Source organism: Leptidea sinapis, chromosome Z (assembly GCF_905404315.1).
Source record: "Leptidea sinapis chromosome Z, ilLepSina1.1, whole genome shotgun sequence".
NCBI lineage: Eukaryota > Metazoa > Arthropoda > Insecta > Lepidoptera > Pieridae > Leptidea > Leptidea sinapis.
Genome location: NC_066312.1, coordinates 34,205,266 through 34,232,032, shown reverse-complemented (window position 1 = coordinate 34,232,032; position 26,767 = coordinate 34,205,266). Strand labels below are relative to the sequence as shown.

General features: G+C 34.0%; 1 protein-coding gene across 8 annotated transcripts; it reads right to left on the bottom strand.

Annotated features, from left to right (window-relative positions):
* Positions 1–51: 51 nt before the first annotated feature.
* LOC126979176 (deoxynucleoside kinase-like) lies at positions 52–26,767 on the bottom strand. 8 transcript variants are annotated; one of them, XR_007732760.1, is made up of 6 exons: positions 26,272–26,756; positions 26,014–26,183; positions 24,480–24,616; positions 23,204–23,298; positions 13,559–14,641; positions 52–1,645 (listed from the first exon to the last, which is right to left on the bottom strand). XR_007732760.1 is itself a non-coding variant. In XM_050828424.1 (5 exons), exons 1-5 carry the CDS (start codon positions 26,413–26,415, stop codon positions 2,566–2,568), a joined length of 693 nt encoding a protein of 230 aa, XP_050684381.1. In that variant the 5' UTR covers positions 26,416–26,767; the 3' UTR covers positions 52–2,565. The 8 variants fall into 8 exon arrangements, 4 of the variants coding, with proteins under 4 accessions (XP_050684381.1, XP_050684380.1, XP_050684379.1 ...); XR_007732762.1 differs by having other exon boundaries at positions 52–1,701; positions 13,616–14,641; XR_007732761.1 differs by having other exon boundaries at positions 52–2,022; positions 13,938–14,641.

The window sequence follows — 26,767 nt, the reverse complement described above, 5'->3', positions numbered from 1 at the left end:
GGTTATAAAATAATGCAAAAAAATAGGGATAATAAATTAAAAACAAAATCATTTCATTCATAATATATATTATTATTTTGAACGCATTAATTGTAAAAGCACTATAAATATTCTAATTAGGTAAGTACTTACATCATAAAAATCAAAATAAATTAATAATTTTATGAGCTAGATTGGTTGAGATATTGTGAATTCGAAGTATATGTGATTACATTTTATCACAACAGCCAGGGTTTTGGTCATGATACATTAAAAAAAATACCCGTAGGTACATAGAACGCAATAGTAGCTAGGCCAAGTTTAAAAGTAATCCTAATACAAATACTTTATTATCAATTCTTTAAACTCAGAGCAAATAATTAAAAAAAAAAAAATTACTTGTTAATTATTTACATGGAGTTACAAGCTAATTGTAATAAAATTCCTACATGGTTTTGGAGTGATATCAATACCTCTGACCCCAAACCTAGTTAATATCTAATCATCTTCAACTTTTTCGACGCTAATAAAGGCCGAAGATATTAGAGAGGTTTTAGGAAATGTAAGTCTGCTAACACAGTTTGTAGTAATTGTTAATCGATGCGATGAACAAAAGGATTTCAGAAGGTTCTATTTGAAAAAGTAATATATTTTGCTATTTCATTCGATGAGCGTATCTCAAACAGAAACTTTAGCAGGTTTAGTTAAATTTAATTTAAACTCACCATTACTAAGTGAACCCAGCAAATTTAAAATTTGAAGACTCATTCGAGTTTACGGATTAATTATTGCCAGCAAAAATACGCATTTAAACAGTTAAATAAAAACTGGAGACATACGAAATTTTCTTACAAATAGATATTGCTGGGTTTTACAAGAAAGTTATAACTATTATGGATGAAGATTATAAAATCGTTGAACAAAGCTTGCAGGAGGGCAAGATACTGTTAGCTGGTTTGGCCCTGTTATTACGGCAAGCTGATAAAATTCGCGAATCTGCAGAATAATCTGATACAGGCGGTTTATGGTTTTCAATTAAGAATAAGTGTGACGGCATTTATCTTATTAAAAATATTACGATTTACTAGCAAAGGTTCGAAACGTAGTAAGGTAATCATAAATCACCTACAAAAACTACCTTATTGAATTTAAAAAAAGAATCTGTAATTCTGTGTGCAAAAACAAGGTGGAGTAGTACATTCTAAAACGCTTTTAAATTAAATGTTTCCACCGTCAAAGATCAATTCTGATATTGTTTTAAATCAAAAAGATTTCACAATTGTAAATGAGATTCACGATATTTTGGACATAATTAAAACTGGTGTTGGGATCCATCCTTTGTTTAAGATCAATCGGACTAAACTAAAATTTTGACTGTCAATCCTGATATTGGCAACTCATAAATACTGCCAACAGTTGTTACCACGTTTGATGATCTTAGAGCGCAGATAACCAACAGAGGGGGATGCGCCGATGAGATTAAATTAAGCTTATGGTAAATTAATTATATTATGTCCAAATCTGCCTTGGACAAACTAAGCAAATTTGGAGAAATCGAAACTATTAAAGCCATCAAAATCCTGACTAAAAATGTTGGATATTTTTGTTTGCTACTTGGACCGTGGATGAGTGTCTGAGAACAACGCTTGGGTGCGTTGCGAGGAACCTCTTGCGTCACACAACCACTTTATGGAATCAATTACAGAGTGCAGTTTTCCTGAACTGATACAGGGACGACTCAGGGACCTTCAAGCATAGAGCATCCCAACTATAAAGCCGTCAACATCTCTTGAACCCCCGTGTTCCGGATGTCCGTGGGCTTGCCTCAGCACTTCCCATTACATGAGTCTCTTGCCCATTTGCCCCCTCTTATATACATAAAAAACCGTAACATATCTCCCTTCTGAAATAACTTGACATCAAGATTCTACAGTCTACTGTAAACACTGGGCAATTTCGCGACGTGGAAAGGAGTTCTTCTAGCGTTGCGAAAGGATTGCGGACCCACGAACACGTGGTTGAACTTACATGAGATGGACGGACCTAGTCAAGACAGCATTAGACGGGACTTAGGACCGGGTGAGCAGTGGCGAGCTGTGAAGCCAAAATCCACATTCAAACAGTAGTGTAGCAATAAGAAATCTATTCAACGGTCTATAATAATAACTTGTAAAATGGATTTTGATTTGCACTAGTTACAAGATTATTCTTATAATATAATGATTTTTAGAATACATTAACGTTGTGTTATTAATAAACGCGAAATAAAGTAATTCCAAGTTTAAATCTTTTTGACTTTATCTCACCTTTGTCACTACAGAATTACATGGCAGAGAGAAGTAAGTTTAGACTTGGAGTAACTTTACTTTCCGTGGGTTTCGCTTATATAAATTGTGTTTAACTTTTAGTATAAGTAAATTTTTAGCTTTACCTATAACCATAATCTACCTTATATTCTCATTTATTATCGCTATTCACTAAATGTCAAAACAAATACTAATAATAAATTGTGCTTATATCAATCTATACCTATCAACTAATAAAAAAATGATTATTTTTCGGTCAAACACAGTCACTCAAATCACGCTAATTAGTGTGATTACCCCCCAATATTTTGTATGTATATCTTTCTAAGTCTTCCTTCACGCTTTCGATGTCTCTGTCAGCATCAATAGTCAATACTTCACACCCAACAGTAGGAGAATTCAGCCAGTTTTCATATGATACATGTACCTGAAAAAAATTATTATAAAATGCCATTTGTAATAAAAATATATACTTCAATATGGTTCAACAACTTTTTTTATGGAAGAGAGGACAAACGAGCGTACGGGTCACCTGATGTTAACTGATTACCGCCGAACACATTCTCTTGCAATACCCGAGGCATCACAGGAGCGTTGCCGGCCCTTTTAAAAAGTGGACGCGCCTTTCTTAAGGTACCCATGTCGTGTCGTCGTGGATTTAAGTTACTTGAAAACCACACTGTGGTGGAATGCCACACATCCAGATGGTTGAGACGATATCCTTATTTGTGGCGAGTCGTACGAAGGTGGAATCGTATAAAATAAATATTGAATTGCTTATAATATTAATCTCATAGATTATTTTGAATTGCATTTTGCATATTTCCGGAACATATAACCCGCGAACAAAGAGCTTTTACTGTACTTGGCTTAGACAGCCCAATGCAAAAGTCAAGTTCGCGTATTATTCAACTGAGTTTTTACAAAGTCTAAGTACCCTCTATAGATCTCAGACTTATACTGATCACTAATAACACACAAATATCGTTTGTTATCACTCAGACATTTCATTTTATAACTCAGTTACAGAATGACTTACGAATCAAGCTGCTTCTATTTATACACAGATTTATCTCGAATGTTCTCCAACTGTCTAGTTAGTAAAAAGAAAAACATCATGTTTTTGTATACAACTAACAGCTAGCCTCCTTTGCGGTGCCAAGGTCAAGCTTCCTTTGCACTAATAAGTAGTAAAAGTGAAATTTTAGATAACTTATACATCTCGATCTTGATCGATTGATAGAGTCTCTTGCTGTTAGACAAACAATAAAAACAGGCCAGGAATATTAGTTTAGTGTGCATGACAAGCTACGTCTTACACTCGCGATTTGTAAGTATAACACTTTGTTTAAGTGTGTATGAATTGCTCAAAATAGAGGTTTTAAAGTCTATTTCTTTCCGTCGTTTTCACACCTGCTGTCATAGTCTATCTAGACGTATAAATGAATTAAAAGTGAAATAGATATATTTAATACAAGTAGGAACTCTTAAATGTGAAGTAAGAAGAAACTTACTAACATAGGATTTAACTTCAACCTCTTGTTCATATATTGTATATTATTACATATTGTCTTCTCATAGATTATTTATATAAAGTAGTTTAAAATTTAGCTATGAGATATTGCATATTTTTAATTTTCATTATTTATTCATAATATTTTAATAATTAATTGTAACTGTTTTTTCTCCAATACATAAATAATTAAGTAGTTACCGAATACCTACTATAACTGTCTCGAATGTTCAGTGTGAACATTGTTACAATACTACCTATGAAATAATGCTGGATACTTACTTGCTTCAAGTATTCTAATGGCACTTCAGATTCTTCTGCTCTTCCACGTCTAAACATTCTCTCCCAGACAACTTCTGGTGTTGTCCTCAAGTATACTGAAATTTTGTTTAAATATTAAAATTATATTTTTTATAAGATGTTTCATGAACTAACAATTGAATGCCCATTGCGAAACTATCAATAAATATTGTACATTTCCACAATATTTTTAACATCTCTCTTGCTATCCCTGTCTTTGAAAACAAACATACATATAATAAGGCTGTCTGATCTTCCAGAGAGGTAGGTAACTTGACATACTTTGAACCTTTTATATATCCTCTCTTGTTCTTGGTAGTTTTGGCAAGGCTCCTTTTAAGTGTATTTCATCCTGATATACATGAAGCTGATGATGATTACTTTATTTATATTTTTGTAAATATAGCTTTAACATACTGTTTGTCTTCCATAAAATAAATATTCAAATTCAAATATTATTTATAATTCAAAATATTCCACTGACAATTTTGTTACAATATAATTTAAAGTGGTGGCTCAATTCCCAATCAGTTATCATTAAGAAAGTCATTTGTGTCTTCCTTTAACAATTCTATTGACTTTTGTAATACATTTGCTTTGAAAAATGTATCATAGGGGAATGTATTTTCTTATTAACAACTATTACCACTTCATCTATTTCTCTGTATTGCATCTCTTTGAGTATTTATTTCTGTCTATCAAATTAACTCTTTATACACTATGCACATAGGTACAATTTATTTATCTTTTACCATACTCATTCACTATATAAGAATTCAATTGAATCAACACTCTTCCATAAACAGACGGTGTAATGTCTTGTAAAAGACATCCTGGCTGAGGCTGATTAGGAAACCAAGTAAAAAGGGCATTGTACAGGGTCCAATTTACTTGGTTACCTAATTTCACTCACCTTTCACTATCAACTTCATATTTATCCAAATTTTGAGAGCCCTCATGAGTGTAAGTTCTGCTAAGATATATCTTCAATCAATTCAACACATGACATGAGACTCTTGCCAGAATTCAGATTCAGCATCTCTTGAGGATGCCTAATAGAGAGGCGAAAAAGGCTCACAACATTTGGATGGTTATGGATTACCTCAAAATAACATCTGTTTCAATAAACTTCATAATTGTTCCAGTAAGCAGACTACCAAAACAGACTCTTTCACTTGTTTCACTATCGAGGGGAAAACCTGATACTTTTTTATTATTACTCTCTTCTTTCTCACTTTGATTCCATTCCTTTCCTACTTCTCACACATAATTATAGTCAACTTCTGTCTATCAGTAAATATTGCAAGTAACACAAAAAAGTGCCATAGTTGTAACAAAATTATTTTTGATTCATACTTATGTTCAGTTTAATCATTGGAACTAGTATAATAATAACAATTAGGTAAGAAAGAATCTACCTATGAGGTCTAAGCTGATGTCCAAATTCTTCTCTCTGTAATCAAACCAGTTGATCAATACTTGATATTCCGCATCAAGCAAGAATTTCTGACTCTTCGCATTCTCTACAAAACAATGTCTACTGTTCTGTACTGATCTGAAATTGAATTCATGATATTTATATACTTTCACTTAATTTTTTGATACAGTATATCAAAGATAGTTAACTCTCTCAACTCAATCTATAAGTTTATTCAAGTCACACATTCCCACAAAAAGTAGTATCATCACCTTATATATTATATTGTAATTAACATAATTTGTAAAACAATCAATCTGGAATTGGTAACTTCTTTGAGTTACTCTAGTGTCGCGCAATTAAAAAAAAAGGAATTAATTAAAATTAATGTAAAAATACAGTAACAGCCAGTTTAATCCTCTAAAACAAATTTCATTCAATCTGTAAGTGTTGATTTAAAAGAGTGGCAATTAATTTCTTGAGACTTCTTCTCATTCAAGCTCAACCTTTTCGGAAGTGATGGTATACTTTTGACAATAATAATAATATTGGCACAGTTTTTAACACAAATTATCTTGCCCCAAGTTAAGCATATATAGCCTCTGTTATGGGTTACAAGACAATGATATATTTACTACAATATACTTACTTACACATACATAAAGTCATATAAACATACATGAATACATTTAAACATCCATGACTCGGAAACAAACATCCATATTCATCATATAAATGCTTGCACCTACCGGGATTCGAACCCGGGACCTCTAGCTTAGTAGGTAGGATCGCTAACCACTTGGCTATACAGGTTGTCGAAATAATATATTGTGTCATTTTCTTGAATATAATATTATTCATGTAGTTGAAGAATACTCAGAGTGATTACATTACATCTTATTATAAGACATCTACTGAAATCTACTCAGACTTAGCACCCTTTACAATCTAATGTACCTTGTTCACTAGAGCATTTACATTTTGATACTCTTGAAATTATGAATATGGAAGTCAACTATTGTATAAAACTTGATTCCTTGAAAATTCATAAAGATGTCACTTAAATCATTGCTAAATTTTTGGAAACAAGTGGAGCTCTAAAAATACTTCTAATTGTTTTTCTTTGCACACTTTTACACAATACCATTTAATATTACACACAAGTACATAAAGCAATGTGATAATCATTATCAAGACATCCCACTCTGCCTGATTGCTTAGATAATCTGGAGTGACTAAAAAAAATTACACCAGTTCATTAGATTTTATGAAGGTATGCATTTTATTTTGTCCTTGAAAGCAAAATAGTTCATTCCAGTTTATTTATTAAAAATATATTTAAAAGTTTATGTATGTACACACTATAGTGTGTGTGAGTCAACACAAGTATGGAAAAATTTACCTGATTCTTTGCACTCAAACCATTTGCCTTAACCCATATCATAGGTCAACTACACCTTATATTATGTTTGAAATAATAAGCTAAAATGAGCTGTTTATGTTGAAACAAATTCAGGAATACATATCTTCATAAATATATTTTTTACACTAACCTTTCAAACATTTTCACTGTTATATCATTGTGAGATGGAAGACGAGTTTGTATTTTAAGCCGGCTAGAGTGTATATTATGTTGAAATGAAAAGCTCAACTCATTCCTATCACCATATATGAGTCCTAGTAAGTTATGGCCACTTACATTTCGCCATTCTAGAAGAGGTTCCTAAAACATACTTTATAAAATTATACTGAAACAATATTTAAATTTCGATTGGTTGCTTTTCATAATGATGGAATTGCTTGTTACTTACAGGTTATGTTTCAACATTATTGTATTTATCAAAGTATTTAATACACGTTGACTTTCCAGAACCAATATTGCCTTCAAATGATACTCTGAATGGTCTTTTCTTAATCATGCCTGCTGCTTTTTTTTTTGTATTTATATTTGGCATGTTTTATTTACGTTTGTATCAAAAATAAAAAAAAACTCAGGTGCTCTTTAAAACCGTGTATGCACGATTTATTTACTTGAGTTTACAATTTTCATTAATTGTCGCGCTCTTTGTCTGCTGTACAAATGTCAATTGTCAATCTTCTTTGTTTTTTATATTCGTCCCACAAGGAATAGGCTAAGGTCCGAGACCATGCTGCCTAGTCATCGGTTTTATTTTACATAATATTCATTGTTATTTGTTATTATTTGAACCTTATTTAGAGCATTGGCAGGAAGGCTATCAGCTATAATAAAATATTATATTGTTATCAAAAAGGATAATATATTCATTCAGAATCTTGGTTGCAATCGATCGATTAGAACTTTCTCACGCAAAAGAGCTCGGACACCACTTTCAAATTAAAATTTCAGCAACTTTCAGGTATACATACACAGGATATCATCATTTTGGAGCTGGCCACTAACGTAGGTTGGAGATGAATATCCGTCACGCCGCGTGATCACCCTCCTGCCGGGCCTTTTAACAGAAGGACGCCACGGTCTGCATTATCTGTTGCTACGTTCCATAGCTACGATGTATGACGGCGGGCAGCGAGATATCCTCTACAATAATCTCTCCTGATGTAATGATATAGGTACTTGAATACAATTTGGGTACCAACGGTTAAAAGGTAACTAAAGAGAATAATGGTCTACTTTCGTCTTCTAATCTTGCTATCCCATCTGCTTAAGGTCTATGTCATCGAACACGTCATAAATGTCACACTGTGTCATACATATTATATAGAATTTGCGGGTACTATGTCTTTCCTTCGCAGCAATAAGCAACAGGCGTATACTTAAATACCTTCGCAAACGTCAGAGATGAAAAAAAAGAATTATGAAACAGCTACTTCTTATGTGAAAATAGTAAAAGAAAAATATAAATATTTTTGTTTGTGGTTTAGTTTTTAAGGGGCTGCCAGCAACAATAACATGGCGTCTAGTCTATAGTGTATTTTTTTTACTTAAAACCGTTAAAGTTCCATTTGCTATTTGTCAGTCTGCTTCCTATATTTTGATGTATATGTTGCAAAACTTTGCAGCAGACAAATTGCATTACCACCAGGACTTAATGTTAATGAAAGTTACCATCTGGGTCTGTAGTGAACCCATAATTGCGGGGGGTTGGCTTCCGTCATCTCTCGAGTATTAAACATATTTTACAAGGTGTTAAATTAGTAACAACATACCATATTTATTATTATAGCAGACAATTATCAGGTTAATTAGGTCAAGCATTTACAGGTGAACTATTATCGTTACACATTAATTAGGTCTCAGTTATGTGGCTCGGCGAAACACATTAAATAAACAGGGATTATGGCGCAGTAGGTAACTCGTAACTCTTGATTAAACTTGCCCTTAGCATCTCAAGAGTTATGACCTCTGAGATTAAATGTTAACGAACAATAAAAATAAATAAATGATTTCAAATGAATGAAATAATGAGTTTAGGTTATATTAAAATTATTATTTGGTTTTAAAAAGGACATGTTAATGCAGTAACTAAAGATACTTTGTCGATCTGTAAGTATAGTGTATTCGTAATTTTGCTTTTTATGTGTGGACCTATCTGAAAAATCTGACAGGGACTAAAGTTAGTTCCACTGTAATAATTAAATTGGTGATGGACTAATTGGGATAATTCTTAAATTTTTGAAGATGTATATTTACATATTATTGCGTTTTTGGTTAATTCATCAACAAAACAGGCATTTGTATGAAGAAATTACCAAGTAGCCAAGTGGAACTAATGAAGAAGACCACATATGGGCTCCCAAACTTTTCAAAGATCAGTATTTCACGTGTGGTGAGTAGATAGGTATTGTAATTTCTTAATAGAACCAAGTATTGTAGCGGATATTGGTCTAATTGGAATTTTCCATAAATACCTAAGGGACGAGACGAGCAGGACGTTCAGCTGAAAGTTATTGATACGTCCATTACAATGCAGCTCTACAATTGCGCTCGTCAACTTGAAACATAAGATGTTAGGTCTAATTTGCCCAGCAATTTAGTGAAATTAGCTAGTGAGCTAAGGTGGCCTGCAGACCGAAACACAATAATGCTTACAAACTATTGCTTCACGGCAGGTGCCGTTGTAGTATCCAAAATCTATCCGGCATCCTGTACATAGGAGCCTCCCACTGGTGAACACTTTCTATTGAGTCTATCATATCACATCGTATCACACCGGCGCCTTTGAAATAATTAGTAACGAGTAAGTTCTAAGTATTTTCGTTTTTCCATTTGAAAGGACTAAGCCGTAACTAGTGAATATACTGAAGGATTAGTAAAATATTTTAAAAATAGACATTCTAGTACGTACTATAAATATAGATGCGTGTTTTATTTAATCCAATCCCACGTGGATTGGATTAAATCCTCCACGCAACAAACTGATGAGACACTGATGCAGTCCGTGCAATGGTGAGGTGGGTGGCTAGTGAAAGAATTTAAAAAATCCCAAGAGAGTAAGGTGTCCCATTTACCATATTTTAAGTCTCGACTTATATAAGTATATTACAATTCACACTCATAATATACAATATCGCTGCAGCTTCCAATATTGAGAAAAAAAAAGGAAATATGTATCCACTTACTTTGTTTTTGACCATCTAGCTCATTAGGTACTCTGGTGAACCCCATCACTTCCCGGAAATTTAAGCTATAACTGTTGAAGTTAAAAACTTTTTCACTTTAATAAAATATATATTTAACTTCAGCTAAATCTCGGCGTAGTAACCAATCTATAAACAAAAAAAAATATTTTCGCAAAACAATACCATTTACCCAATGCATTAAATATAATTGATTCTTATATTAATTTAGGTGTTAATTTAAACATTAACGTTTCTTGAAAACTCATTTTAAATCATTTGTTACAAGTTCCATCAGAACAAAGCTTAACACAGCAAAGAAACCCTTTCCAACATCCACGTTATAAATTTTTGGTTAATATTTCACGGCATAATGAAATGTGCACAAGAGCGTTTCAATTCATTACATCGCGATATTTTATTAAAATTTTCGCAGCGGGATGCGAGCGGTTCATTAAGTAATGGAATAATGAATGCATTGTGTTTACTCGCCGTTCCCTAACAACAAACTTCCTTCATCCGTTCAATATGCTCTCTATTGTCATAGCTATTTTTAATCTCTCGCTTGCTACTTTCATTTGACTCTATAGGGTTCTGCAAGAACAGTTTGTTCAGAAGTAATAAATAGAAAGCGCATAGGAAGTCGAATTCGAATTCTGGAATATTAAGATTCAAAGGATTTAAGAAATTATCTCTCGAGAACGTTCAGCACTGGTTTTATATCACTTGCCATAAGGTGAACTGCTAGCTTATTTTTCTACCCTTTTCTTTAATGATAGTATTTTATACGCGGGTCGTAATTGAAATAATAGGTACCTACGTAAATCTAAACATTCTTTCGAAGAGATTTCCATCCTATGTGACTCATCACGATATCTCTGGAAGACTAAGGCGTAAAGACTTGTCATTTGGTAGCAATATTTCAGCCTTTGCCGAGTAGAGGTTCGCTAAGAACGGATTTTATGGAAAGCCACGCAGCTAGTCTATCTATATATATAAAAATGAATTTCTGTTCGTTAGTCTCGCTAAAACTCGAGAACGGCAGGACCGATTTGGCTAATTTAGGTCTCGAATTATTTGTGGAAGTCCAGGGAAGGTTTAAAAGGTGAATAAATAGGAAAATGCTGCTAAATTAAATAAAATCAACAAATTTGTTTTTCCTTTGATGTGTCCATATGTAATTTCTATGAGAGAATTTATTGACGCACGGTTTGACAGTTCTGCTGTGAAACAATTTCATTACGACAGCAGGGTGCATATTTTACGAAGTAATGTTTGATGTTATGATATATTATTGACAAATTCATATAAAAACATTATTTTATTTATTATATACAGAACAACGTCTTTCGGGTCAGCTAGTATCCAATATTTTTAATTTTTATGGTGGAGGCCCAACGAGCGTAACCTGATGTTAAGTGATCGCTGCTGCCCACATTATCCAGCAACACCAGAGGAATCACAGGAGCATTGCCGGTCTTTTAGAGGCGTACCTGTCATCACATTTCATACTTTGGTTGTAGGAAAGTTCCTCGAAAAAAACATTCTTTAGGAAGGCCAGACATCCAGATATTCCTCATAACTTGAATTATAAGTGCAATGGAGTTATCATGTGCGAAAGAAACGTTTATTGAAGTATAAACTTCTTTCAAGCGTGTTTTTGTTTGTGGATATTGAATTAGATTGAGTTGTCACGCTCGCCTATGTAACGCTCGATCGGGTAAAGTCGTCTTCAGTCCACTAATAGCCAAAACACATTGTCGGATTTGGTGCGGGTGCACAATCGGCCGGTCCGGCGTCGTACTCGGTACCGGCCGGAAGATAATAATAATAATGAAGTTCGACGGACAATGCGACATACCACCGAATATGGTCCGCTACCAGATCGCGTGTGATGGTTCAGCCGTAACAAATCCGATCATATTGTTTTTAAGTTAGTATTATATTAAGGAGCGCGCTCAGTCAAAGCAAAACAGACCAGTCATTTAAACACAAATTATAATTAAATATACTAAATTGAATTTTATTACATGACTACAGGACGAAAATGAAAATTGTTATATTTTGTATTACAATATAGTTATCACAAAGCGAGAAGCCTTGATGAAATTTTCGTTTCTGTTGGTTGTTACACACTTTTTTATATTTGAGTATTCCATCGCCAGAACTCCGGGTCGCCTCCACTTGATAGTTTAATACTAGTGTTATATAAAAATATATTATATTACTACGTGATGAGATAATTTCAGATCTATAAGGTAGTGTCAGCCACCGGGTACTTAAAATGTTTGCATAGTGAAAGTTAAGAGATGGACATAGAGAAGAAGTTGTATATTACAGCCCTAGATCTTTTATACTTTTAGATAGATAGAGCTGTGAAAAACATAATGTCACAAACATCTTAGTAAATTTCACTCCGGTTAAAAGGTATATCCGCTTTTTAATGTACCCAAGTCGTAACGTCCTATAAACACCGCATAAGGAAGCTCATTCCACAGCTTGGTTTTACGTGGGACAAAGTTCCTTGAAAACTACACTATAGCTATATCCTGGTGCGCCCCTTTTCTTATTCTGTTTAAAACGTTTTTTAAAAAGAAAAAGAGGTAATTTCGTATCCATGACTTGCATTAATCAGGGGGATTTTGTACAGCGCCACGAAAAGTATTTGCAAAAAGTAGAGTTAGCTCGAGAAAATAGCTCGTGAATACCAAGGCTTATTTTTAAATGATTAATAAATATAAATTCTATCTAGACGCATAAATGATCGAAGACTAATATCTAATAATGATTTTGCACTTAATTATTGCATTTGAAGATGTTTTAATGGAATATCATACGGAACCGCTGTAAAAAGTAGAATGCTTTTTAAACATTTACCAACAGCACAGGAGCAGTATTTGATGTGATACAATGACTACAGTTGGGCAGAATGGCTGAATACTTGTTGACATCCTTATTGTCGTACAATGGATATGTGAAATGATTTTCGCGTTAGCGTCATTTCATTGTTTGTTCAGCGTCAAGCCTAGCAAATTATTGATATTGTTTTAAATCAAAATGATTCGACAACTGTAAATGAGACTCACGATATTTTGGAAATAATTAAAACTGGTGTTGGGATCCATCCTTTGTTTAAGATCAATCGGACTAAACTAACATTTTGACTGTCAATCCTGATATTAGCAACTCATAAATACTGCCAACAGTTGTTACCAAGTTTGATGATCTTAGAGCGCAGATAACCACAGGGGGATGCGCCGATGAGATTAAATCAAGCATATGGTAAATTAATGCCATGGACGAACTAAGCAAATTTGGAGAAATGGAAACTATTATAGCAATCAAAATCCTGACTGTAAAAATGTTGGATATTTCTGATTTTTGTTTGCTACTTGGACCGTGGATCAGTGTCTGAGAACAAGGCTTGGGTGCGTTGCGAGTAACCTCTTGCGTCACACAGCCACTTTGTGGAATCAATTACAGAGTGCAGTTTTCCTGAACTGATACAGGGACGACTCAGGGACCTTCAAGCATAGAGCATCCCAACTATAAAGCCGTCAACATCTCTTGTACCCTCGTGTTCCGGATGTCCATGGGCTTGCCTCAGCACTTCCCATTACATGAGTCTCTTGCCCATTTGCCCCCTCTTATATACATAAAAAAACCGTAACAAATTCTCCCTTCTGCAATAACTTGACATCAAGATTCTACAGTCTACTGTAAACACTGGGCAATTTCGCGACGTGGAAAGGAGTTCTTCTAGCGTTGCGAAAGGATTGCGGACCCACGAACACGTGGTTGAACTTACATGAGATGGACGGACCTAGTCAAGACAGCATTAGATGGGACTTAGGACCGGGTGAGCAGTGGCGAGCTGTGAAGCCAAAATCCACATTCAAACAGTAGTGTAGCAATAAGAAATCTATTCAACGGTCTATAATAATAACTTGGATTAAAATTGGAAAAAGTGGATTTTGATTTGCACTAGTTACAAGATTATTCTTATAATATAATGATTTTTACAATACATTAACTTTGTGTTATTAATAAACGCGAAGTAAAGTAATTACAAATTTAAATCTATTTGACTTTATCTCACCTTTGTCACTACAGAATTACATGGCAGAGAGAAGTAAGTTTAGACTTGGAGTAACTTTACTTTCCGTGGGTTTCGCTTATATAAATTGTGTTTAACTCTTAGTATAAGTAAATTTTTAGCTTTACCTATAACCATAATCTACCTTATATTCTCATTTATTATCGCTATTCACTAAATGTCAAAACAAAATACTAATAATAAATTGTGCTTATATCAATCTATACCTATCAACTAATAAAAAAATGATTATTTTTCGGTCAAACACAGTCACTCAAATCACGCTAATTTGTGTGATTACCCCCCAATATTTTGTATGTATATCTTTCTAAGTCTTCCTTCACGCTTTCGATGTCTCTATCAGCATCAATAGTCAATACTTCACACCCAACAGTAGGAGAATTCAGCCAGTTTTCATATGATACATGTACCTGAAAAAAATTATTATAAAATGCCATTTGCAATAAAAATATATACTTCAATATGGTTCAACAACTTTTTTTATGGAAGAGAGGACAAACGAGCGTACGGGTCACCTGATGTTAAGTGATCACCGCCGTACACATTCTCTTGCAATACCCGAGGCATCACAGGAGCGTTGCCGGCCCTTTTAAAAAGTGGACGCGCCTTTCTTAAGGTACCCATGTCGTGTCGTCGTGGATTTATGTTACTTGAAAACCACACTGTGGTGGAATGCCACACATCCAGGTGGTTGAGACGATATCCTTATTTGTGGCGAGTCGTACGAAGGTGGAATCGTTTAAAATAAATATTGAATTGCTTATAATATTAATCTCATAGATTATTTTGAATTGCATTTTGCATATTTATATATTTTACATATTTCCGGAACATATAACCCGCGAACAAAGAGCTTTTACTGTACTTGGCTTAGACAGCCCAATGCAAAAGTCAAGTTCGCGTATTATTCAACTGAGTTTTTACAAAGTCTAAGTACCCTCTATAGATCTCAGACTTATACTCATCACTAATAACACACAAATATCGTTTGTTATCACTCAGACATTTCATTTTATAACTCAGTTACAGAATGACTTACGAATCAAGCTGCTTCTATTTATACACATATTTATCTCGAATGTTCTCCAACTGTCTAGTTAGTAAAAAGAAAAACATCATGTTTTTGTATACAACTAACAGCTAGCCTTCTTTGCGCTGCCAAGGTCAAGCTTCCTTTGCACTAATAAGTAGTAAAAGTGAAATTTTAGATAACTTATACATCTTGATCTTGATCGATTGATCGAGTCTCTTGCTGTTAGACAACCAATAAAAACAGGCCAGGAATGTTAGTTTAGTGCATGACAATCTACGTCTTACACTCGCGATTTGTAAGTATAACACTTTGTTTAAGTGTGTGTGAATTGCTCAAAATAGAGGTTTTAAAGTCTATTTCTTTCCGTCGTTTTCACACCTGCTGTCATAGTCTATCTAGACGTATAAATGAATTAAAAGTGAAATAGATATATTTAGTACAAGTAGGAACTCTTAAATGTGAAGTAAGAAGAAACTTACTAACATAGGATTTAACTTCAACCTCTTGTTCATATATTGTATATTAAAAGTACTTGACCGTAATTCGAAGCTTATATTTGAGATAGGCACTTCAGTTTCCCGTAGATTTTACCAATTTTTCATACTCTTTGTACCTGTGGATGACGTATTTCCTGTGGTGGTGGCAGTGGCGCCACCTAAACCTTTATAAAGGGGTTGCAGCGCCATTTTGGCTCATTGGCGTTTTAGTTCCCGTAGTGTTAAAATTGGTGTGCATACGCAAAACAAGAAAATATAAAGAATATTTAATTTTAAAGTGATTACTAAGTTAATTTTGGATATATATTGCTACCGTTGTGAACGACTGTGGACCTGATTGCAAATAACATAAGTATTGTTCTGAGCACGTAAGTAACCTTAAACATTAGTTAGTTGATTTCTTGAAAAGACAAAAGTATATTAGAAGTCATTAAAACTCATTATATCCATAACCTATATTGTCGATAAAAGAATAGCTTATTATTCTTACCTGTTAAGGTTCGAGGAGGCATGGATAGGTTATAAAGTGATATAATAATTATTAAAACTTCGATATAAGACTTTAAGATAATTTCAGAGAAGGTTTGTAAAAAAGTTTTTTACTTAGTTAACTTGAAATTTATTATTAATATATAAAATATATTTATATGTAGTGTTGGATATAGTAACTAGATACTCAATAAATATAAAGGAAATCAATTATATTTAACGGTTTTTTCCGTTCGATAAAAATATGTAGTAAATATTTATATCGGTTAAGCTTTTATGTGAAATATTTTTAGAATGAGTGAAATCAATAAATCTCCTGAAGAGGAGCCAGTGGCTCGGCCGAGTGGCGTGGGTCGCAAGCGATCCCGCAGCAGCAGTACGAGCTCTTCTAGCAGCTCCAGTTCTGATTCATCATCTCGGCATTCTAGCAAGCGATCGCGTCGTCATCGCCGAAAGAAAAGGAGGTGTGATCATAAGATGTTCCGACAACTAACGAAGGAGATTAGTGAGTTGCGAAATTTTATTACCTACCCTCCCAATTACAACATGTTTGAGGATGATGTATCTATTTGCTCAAAGGTCAGCGGGGACCTATATGATGAAGTTGAGGATCAAAATCCACAACCATCTCCTAAAAAGTTAACATCTGAATTTTCTTTCGACATCGAAACAAAATTGAAAGAACCGACCGTTCCTAAAACCCCTGAGACTTTTCTTAAAATGTTAACAAATGTTCAACGTTTTAACAGCCCAGATTGGGCCGAGGTCAGGTATTCTGACACTCAGAAAGGTTACAATCACTTTCCTGGCTTTGTGGATCTTGAAGTGAATGGTGAAATTAAACCTTATGACAGCTTGACACATCTAGCCAAGGCTGACAAGGCATACGCAGCTATAACGTTTGGCATTCTTAAAGAAAAAGAGTCCTTACAAAAATGTATACGTAGTTTATTATCGTGGGCTAAATTAGAAACTGGGGTTGTGGGTAATTTAAGTAATAAAATTGAGGAACTCTTTTTAAAAGGTGAATTTCATAAAATTTCAACTGACCTGTTACAAATGGTTTGCGGTCATAGATCTGAAATTATAGAAGTGCGAAGAGATGCGATTCTCAAACAAGTAAAAGACCCCGCAACTAAAATGTGTTTAAATAAAATACCTCACTCAAACACTCACGTTTTTGAGGCGAATGCTTTCTCTTCAGCTCTGGAGAAAGCAGGTGGTATTCGTAAATCTTTTTGGCGCCTTAAGCATGAAACTTCTTATAGAAGTCCTCATAAATCCATTAAGCACCCATTGCGTAGTAATTGCAATGCAAGGTTCATGGCACTATCGAGTAGTGCCCAAGTTCCCCACTACGCCTCAGCACAATTTAGACCTATTTATAGCAACATGCCACCCTCGAAGGGAGCCTCCCTTAGAGTAATATGAACCAAGGTGCTAACCAATTTAATTCAATAAATTCAAATTCAAATATTTTAATTCAAAATAGGATGTGAAATCACTTATTGAAAGTCAAAAAAAAAACTACCACCCATTCCAAAGTGAATGCCTCAGGCCTGAGAAGAATGGGCGCAACAAACTCAGCGGGCTTTTTTTTTTCATCAAAAATATGTTTTACAATTAAAGTAACATTTACAAAGTAACATTGTACAATTAAACTTATTATTTAATAGCCTGAGGGCGGTCGCTCCATTCCCAATCTGTGGTATCATTAAGAAAGTCATTTATGTTATAGTAACCTTTACCACACAAACGTTTTTTAACAATTCTTTTGAATAACGTAACACCTTTGTTTTGAACATTTTCTGGGATCTTGTTGTAAAAGCATATACATCGCCCCACAAAAGACTTACTAACTCGACTTAGCCGAGTAGTAGGCATCATCAGTTTATGTCTGTTCCTGGTGTTAACATTATGGTTATGACAGTTTCTGGCAAATTCACTTATGTGCCTATGAACATACATTACATTATCAAGAATATATTGAGAAGCAACAGTCAAGATGTTAATTTCTTTGAATTTTGCTCTCAATGATTCTCTAGGACCTAGGTTATAAATAGCGCGAATAGCCCTCTTCTGCAGCACAAATATTGTATTAATATCAGCAGCGTTGCCCCATAGCAATATACCATAGGACATAATACTATGGAAATAACTAAAGTATACTAGTCGCGCCGTATCTATGTCAGTTAATTGTCTAATTTTTTTAACCGCGTATGCTGCAGAACTAAGTCTGTTCGCCAATCCTTCAATATGGGGGCCCCATTGTAATTTAGAATCTAGAGTTATGCCAAGAAATATAGCAAGGTTCTCTCACCTCTCCGTTTAACAAAACATTTGCATTTACATTTTTGACATTTGGTACGGTGAGTTTAATGAATTTAGTTTTCTTGCTATTTAACAATAGGTTATTAGCGCTAAACCAGTACACGATGTCAGATAAAATATCGTTCACTTCGTCATACATAGCTTGGTTTCTTTTCACTTTGAAAATCAGTGAAGTGTCGTCTGCAAACAATACTACCTTATGTTTTTTCTCTATAAGATTAGGAAGATCATTTATATAGATAAGGAAGAGGAACGGTCCAAGAATAGACCCTTGTGGTACCCCCATACTGAGAGGAGTCCCAGGAGATCTCCTGCCATTCACGTCGACCCTCTGAATTCTATTGTTTAGATATGAAGTCAGAAGATCGAGCGAAGTTCCTTTTATGCCATAGTGGTATAGCTTCCTGACCAGCGTTGAATGTTGAACACAATCAAAAGCCTTAGATAAATCACAGAAGATGCCAAGTGCATTCTGCGATTCCTCCCAGGCATCAAAAATATTCTTGATCAGCTCAACACCTGCATCCGTTGTTGAACGTGCCCTAGTAAAGCCAAATTGTTTTAAATGAAGTAACTTATGAGAGTTAAAGTAAGTAAGCATTTGGCTTAAAATTATTTTTTCAAAAATTTTACTGAGGGTCGGCAAAACCGACACAGAACGATAGTTGTTCGGGTCAGAAGAGCATCCCGACTTAAATATTGGCGTAATTTTACTATGTTTCAGAAGGTCAGGAAACACGCCACGATTAATACAATTATTAAATACTATTGCAAGATATGGTGCTATGACATCAATTATTGAACTTATTATTTTAACAGAAATGCCCCATATATCAGCAGTTTTTTTCATGTCTAGAGATTTAAAAGTTTTAATTATTTCTCCAGGGCTAACAAAACTAAAATTGAAACTTTGTTGACATCCTTTAACATTTTCCAGAAGAAGTGACTCAGCAACACTGGTGGAGGAGACAAGAGTGTTTGTGATAGAAACTGGAATCTCAGAAAAAAATTTCTCAAAAGCAGTAGCAACTTCCTGCTGAGATTGAATTATTGTATTGTTTATTGATAGATTATATTCAATGTTGCGGTCTTTCAATCTTCCAGATTCCCAGTTAATAACATTCCAAGTCATCTTTATTTTATTTGGTGCATTTTTAATTATTTGTCTGATATGCAGACTTTGCAATAGAACAAACACTTTTAAATAATTTAGAGTATTTTTTAACATACTCGAGAAAAGATGTATCATGATTATACAATGATCTCTCACTATACAGTTCATATAGCCTTTGTCTGCTCCTATGAATGCCAGCTGTTGCCTAATCATTAAATGACAGGAGACCACCTTCTCCAACACACTTTCAAATAATAGGTCAAAATACACGAGGCTCATTTCAAAATCGGGGCTCGAGCCTTCGTAGTTCAAAGAGAGGGGAAAGAGGAAAAGAGCCCATGTCTTATGCCCATAGAGGGGAATTTAAGCGATATCCACAATGACTCGAGGTCATTCAGGGCCGGGCGACTGATTCACTACTACGAGAGCTGCAGGGAAATGGGAGCACCGGAAACCCTTTTGAAATTAATAAAAGGTTACCGCATACCATTCATTCGAAAGCCTCCACGGTCTATTCCAAACTAAAACAGTCCGTTTCGCACGATATTTTCTCCAGAAATGACTGCAATAATTCAGGAAATGAAAGCTCAGGGCATTCTAAAGCTAGCTCAATTCTCCCCCAGTTTCATTTCCCCCCTTTTTCTGGTACCAAAAAGCGATGGATTGGCCCGTCCCATCTTCAATCTGAAGTCCCTCAACAAATTTGTAAAAATCGAACAATTTCACCTAATAAATTTCAAATTCAAATAATAAACAGGATCCCCGACTTTCTTCAGCCGCAAGACTGGATGTGCAAAAGCGATCTGAGCCAGGCATATTTTCATTTGAAGGTTTCAAAAGTACACAGATGTTTTCTTCGATTGAGTTACGACAACGAACTCTTAGAAATGACCTGCCTGCCTTTCGGTCTAAGTACAGCCCCCAAAACCTTCTCCATACTGACCAATTGGATTGCTCAAAAGCTTCGTCAAAGCCACAATATAAGAGTTCTCGTATATCTAGACTACTTCTTGATCGTTCATCAGGATCCTGTCATACTTCAGAGTCACGTTCAAATGACGTTGGATTTAATTCGAGATCTCGGGTGGTGCGTGAACTTAGAAAAGTCTGTAACGATCCCGCAAAAGGCTCTCACATATCTAGGCGTTCATTGGAGACCCTGGGACAACCTGAAGTCTCTACCGTCTCATCATCGAATTTTCTTTACCATCCACTACATTCCGGGCAGATACAACAATCACGCGGATCATCTGTCGAGGCATCGGCTGCCACCGGAATGGCACCTGTTACCAGGATGCCTGAGGGTGATATTCAAGAAATGGGGGACACCAGTAATCGATCTTTTTGCATCCGAGAGAGCTCATGTTGTTTTCAACTATGTATCTCTAGACCAGAAAGATTCAAAAGCGCTCTTTCACGATGCATTCAGCGTTCAGTGGAATTACCCCCTGGCATGGATATTTCCTCCACCATTCCTTGTACCCAAAGTTCTGTCGCATCTAAACCAGTCGACCGGAGTATTTTTAATAGTAGTACCACGGTGGCAGAAAGTATTTTGGAGGGCAGATCTCAAAGCGAGAGCTCTCGAAGCTCCATTTGTGTTAAGGAGCCTGAATGTGAATTTAATAGACACATCAACGGGTCTTCCCCCTCCAAACTTGCAAGATCTCATTCTCGAAGTATGGAAATGTGGGGGTGGACTGAGTCGTTAAACGGTTGGAATACTGATCAAGTATCCTTGTTGAAGAGCTCCTGGCGACCATCAACGATGAAGACCTACAAAGTAGCGTGGAAGCGTTGACTCGGGTGGTCCAAATCAAACAAAGTCAATTTCAAAAACCCTACTGATGCCGAACTTGCTCAATTCTTAGCAGATTTACATTTAGTTCATGGTTTATCATATAACACTATTATTTTGCATAAGTCTGTTGTCTCCACGCTTTCTAACTCAGATACATCTAATCATCTTAGTTCCCATATCTTAGTTAAATTTTGAAATCCATATCTTTAAAACATCCAAAAAATATAAAACCGCCTATTTGGAATATTAACGACCTAATAAATTTTTTATCCACCTATTCTATTGATTATGATAATATTTATCAAGCATCCCGACACACAGCAATCCTTTTGCTTTTGTGTTCCGGACGCCGTATCCACGATTTAACGCTTTTGAGAGTAGATTCAGAACGTTGCACTAGAAATGATAACTATGTTATTTTTTGGCCAGAATTTGGTTCTAAAACCGATAAAAGTGATTACAGACAATCAGGGTGGAAGTTATTAAGTCATAATGACAATATTCAATTTAATCCAGTGTTTTGGATAGACTCCTTAAAAAAATTATTAAAAATTAGACGAGAAACCTCTAAGACAGGTAATTTATTTACAACTATCAGAGGTCCAGCCAAACCTGCCTCACGGGCAGTAATAGCAGGTTGGATAAGGCATTTATTTAAAGAAGCGAATATCCAATTTACACCCGGTAGTGTACGATCGGCAGTAGCGTCGCACAACTATTTAAATTTACCTTTAGAGGATATTTTGGCAAGGGGTAATTGGCGTTCCGCCACTACTTTTCAAAAGTATTATAGGCGACAAGTAAGACCCAGTGAGAAGTCGATTAATCTAACAGAACTGTTTGATCCTATTAATTAAAATTATGACAATTTATATATGATTAGTGGTTGATATGATTATTTGTTAAGGAAATTAAGTCTCTTCAGAAGTATAGAGTTGATTATCTTAAAATGGTTAATATGAATCATGATTAATACTCAACTTTAAACAGTTTTATTAACGCAAGCCAATTGATCAATATTCATATATTTAAATGTGCATGTACAGACTGAACTATACTAAGACAATAATATTGTTAAAATAATATATATATAAAGTTAAATCACATTGGCGTATTATTTTAAAAAAAGTATTTCCTATGTCTCACCAGGCGAAAACAGACACATCTCAAATATAAGCTTCGAATTACGGTCAAGTACTTTTAATAACAGCGTTTTCCCTGAAAGAAAACGCATATTAAAATACTTACCTAATTCGAAGCTTACTTTTCAACTCTGCCTGGTGAATAAAACAAATGAGCCAAAATGGCGCTGCAACCCCTTGACACAGGAAATACGTCATCCACAGGTACAAAGAGTATGAAAAATTGGTAAAATCTATGGGAAACTGAAGTGCCTATCTCATATATAAGCTTCGAATTAGGTAAGTATTTTAATATGCGTTTTCTTTCAGGGAAAACGCTGTTATTATTACATATTGTCTTCTCATAGATTATTTATATAAAGTAGTTTAAAATTTAGCTCTTAATGAGATATTGCATATTTTTAATTTTCATTATTTATTCATAATATTTTAATAATTAATTGTAACTGTTTTTTCTCCAATACATAAATAATTAAGTAGTTACCGAATACCTACTATAACTGTCTCGAATGTTCAGTGTGAACATTATTACAATACTACCTATTAAATAACGCTGGATACTTACTTGCTTCAAGTATTCTAATGGCACTTCAGATTCTTCTGCTCTTCCACGTCTTAACATTCTCTCCCAGACAACTTCTGGTGTTGTCCTCAAGTATACTGAAATTTTGTTTAAATATTAAAATTATATTTTTTATAAGATGTTTCATGAACTAACAATTGAATGCCCATTGCGAAACTATCAATAAATATTGTACATTTCCAAAATATTTTTAATACATCTAACTTGCTATCCCTGTCTTTGAAAACAAACATACATATAATAAGGCTGTCTGATCTTCCAGAGAGGTAGGTAACTTGACATACTTTGAACCTTTTATATATCCTCTCTTGTTCTTGGTAGTTTTGGCAAGGCTCCTTTTAAGTGTATTTCATCCTGATATACATGAAGCTGATGATGATTACTTTATTTATATTTTTGTAAATATAGCTTTAACATACTGTTTGTCTTCCATAAAATAAAAATTCAAATTCAAATATTATTTATAATTCAAAATATTCCACTGACAATTTTGTTACAATATAATTTAAAGTGGTGGCTCAATTCCCAATCTGTTATCATTAAGAAAGTCATTTGTGTTTTAGTAACTTTTAACACAAACTTCCTTTAACAATGTATTGAATTTTGTAATACATTTGCTTTGAAAAATGTATCATAGTGGAATGTATTTTCTTATTAACAACTATTACCACTTCATCTATTTCTCCATATTGTATCTATTTGAGTATTTATTTCTGTCTATCAAATTAACTCTTAATACACTATGCACATAGGTACAATTTATTTATCTTTTACCATACTCATTCACTATATAAGAATTCAAAAGCCCTCATGAGTGTAAGTTCTGCTAAGATATATCTTCAATCAATTCAGCACATGACATGAGATTCTTGCCAGAATTCAGATTCAGCATCTCTTGAGAATGCCTAATAGCGAGGCGAAAAAGGCTCACAACATTTGGATGGTTATGGATTACCTCAAAATAACATCTGTTTCAATAAACTTCATAATTGTTCCAGTAAGCAAACTACCAAAACAGACTCTTTCACTTATTTCACTATCAAGGGGAAAGCCTGATACTTTTTTATTATTACTCTTTTCTTTCTCACTTTTCCTACTTCTCACACATAATTATAATCAACTTCTGTCTATCAGTAAATATTGCAAGTAACACAAAAAAGTGCCATAGTTGTAACAAAATTATTTTTGATTCATACTTATGTTCAGTTTAATCATTGGAGCTAGTATAATAATAACTATTAGGTAAGAAAGAATCTACCTATGAGGTCTAAACTGATGTCCAAATTCTTCTCTGTGTAATCAAACCAGTCGATCAATACTTGATATTCCGCATCAAGCAAGAATTTCTGACTTTTCGCATTCTCTACAAAACAATGTCTACTGTTCTGTACTGATCTGAAATTGAATTCATGATATTTATATACTTTCACTTAATTTTTTGATACAGTATATCAAAGATAGTTAACTCTCTCAACTCAACACACATTCCCACAAAAAGTAGTATCATCACCTTATATATTATATTGTAATTAAAATAATTTGTAAAACAATCAATCTGGAATTGGTAACTTCTTTGAGTTACTCTAGTGTCGCCCAATTAAAAAAAAGTAATTAATTAAAATTAATGTAAAAATACAGTAACAGCCAGTTTAATCCTCTAAAACATATTTTATTTAATCTGTAAGTGTTGATTTAAAAGAGTGGCAATTAATTTCTTGAGACTTCTTCTCATTCAAGCTCAACCTTTTCGGAAGTGATGGTATACTTTTGACAATAATAATAATATTGACACAGTTTTTAACACAAATAATCTTGCCCCAAGTTAAGCATATATAGCCTCTGTTATGGGTTACAAGACAATGATATATTTACTACAATATACTTACTTAAACATACACAAAGTCATATAAACATACATGAATACATTTAAACATCCATGACTCGGAAACATCCATATTCATCATATAAATGCTTGCACCTACCGGGATTCAAACCCGGGACCTCTAGCTTAGTAGGCAGGATCGCTAACCACTTGGCTATACAGGTTGTCGAAATAATATATTGTGTAATTTTCTTGAATATAATATTATTCATGTAGTTGAAGAATACTCAGAGTGATTACATTACATCTTATTATAAGACATCTACTGAAATCTACTCAGACTTAGCACCCTTTACAATCTAATGTACCTTGTTCACTAGAGCATTTACATTTTGATACTCTTGAAATTATGAATATGGAAGTCAACTATTGTATAAAAGTTGATTCCTTGAAAATTCATAAAGACGTCACTTAAATAATTTCTAAATTTTTGGAAACAAGTGGAGCTCTAAAAGAGAAATACTTCTAATTGTTTTTCTTTGCACACTTTTACACAATACCATTTAATATTATACACAAGTACATAAAGCTATGTGATAATCATTATCAAGACATCGCACTCTGCCTGATTGCTTAGATAATCTGGAGTGAACTAAAAAAATTTACACCAGTTCATTAGATTTTATGAAGGTATGCATTTTATTTTGTCCTTGAAAGCAAAATAGTTCATTCCAGTTTATTTATTAAAAATATATTTAAAAGTTTATGTATGTACACACTATAGTGTGTGTGAGTCAACACAAGTATGGAAAAATTTACCTGATTCTTTGCACTCAAACTATTTGCCTTAACCCATATCATAGGTCAACTACACCTTATATTATGTTTGAAATAATAAGCTAAAATGAGCTGTTTATGTTGAAACAAATTCAGGAATACATATCTTCATAAATATATTTTTTACACTAACCTTTCAAACATTTTCACTGTTATATCATTGTGAGATGGAAGACTAGTTTGTATTTTAAGCCGGCTTAAGTGCACATAATGTTGAAATGAAAAGCTCCACTCATTCATATCACCATATAAGAGTCCTAGTAAGTTATGGCCATTTACATTTCGCCATTCTAGAATAGGTTCCTAAAACATACTTTATAAAATTATACTGAAACAATATTTAAATTTCGATTGGTTGCTTTTCATAATGATGGAATTGATTGTTACTTACAGGATGTGTTTCAACATTAGTGTATTTATCAAAGTATTTAATACACGTTGACTTTCCAGAACCAATATTGCCTTCTATTGATACCCTGAATGGTCTTTTCTTAATTATTCCTGCTGCTTTTTTTATTGTATTTATATTTGGCATGTTTTATTTACGTTTGTATCCAAAATAAAAAAAAACTCAGGTGCTCTTAAAACCGGGTATGCACGATTTATTTACTTGAGTTTACAATTTTCATTAATTGTCGCGCTCTTTGCCTGCTTTTTTTTTTGGTTTTTTTCGTCCAATATTAGGACAGGCAAAGGGTTCAAGCCCATACAGCCATTTCTTCGTCGTTTTTAATGCTTTTTTTTCTTTTAGTTTCCTTGCAATATTATGTCAAGTCCGATAATATGTTTTTAAAGGCCGTAGCCAAGTCTCTTGTTTTGAAATTCAGAAGTATATCAGTTTCTTCGCAATATTATGTCAAGTCCGATCATATGTTTTTAAAGACTGT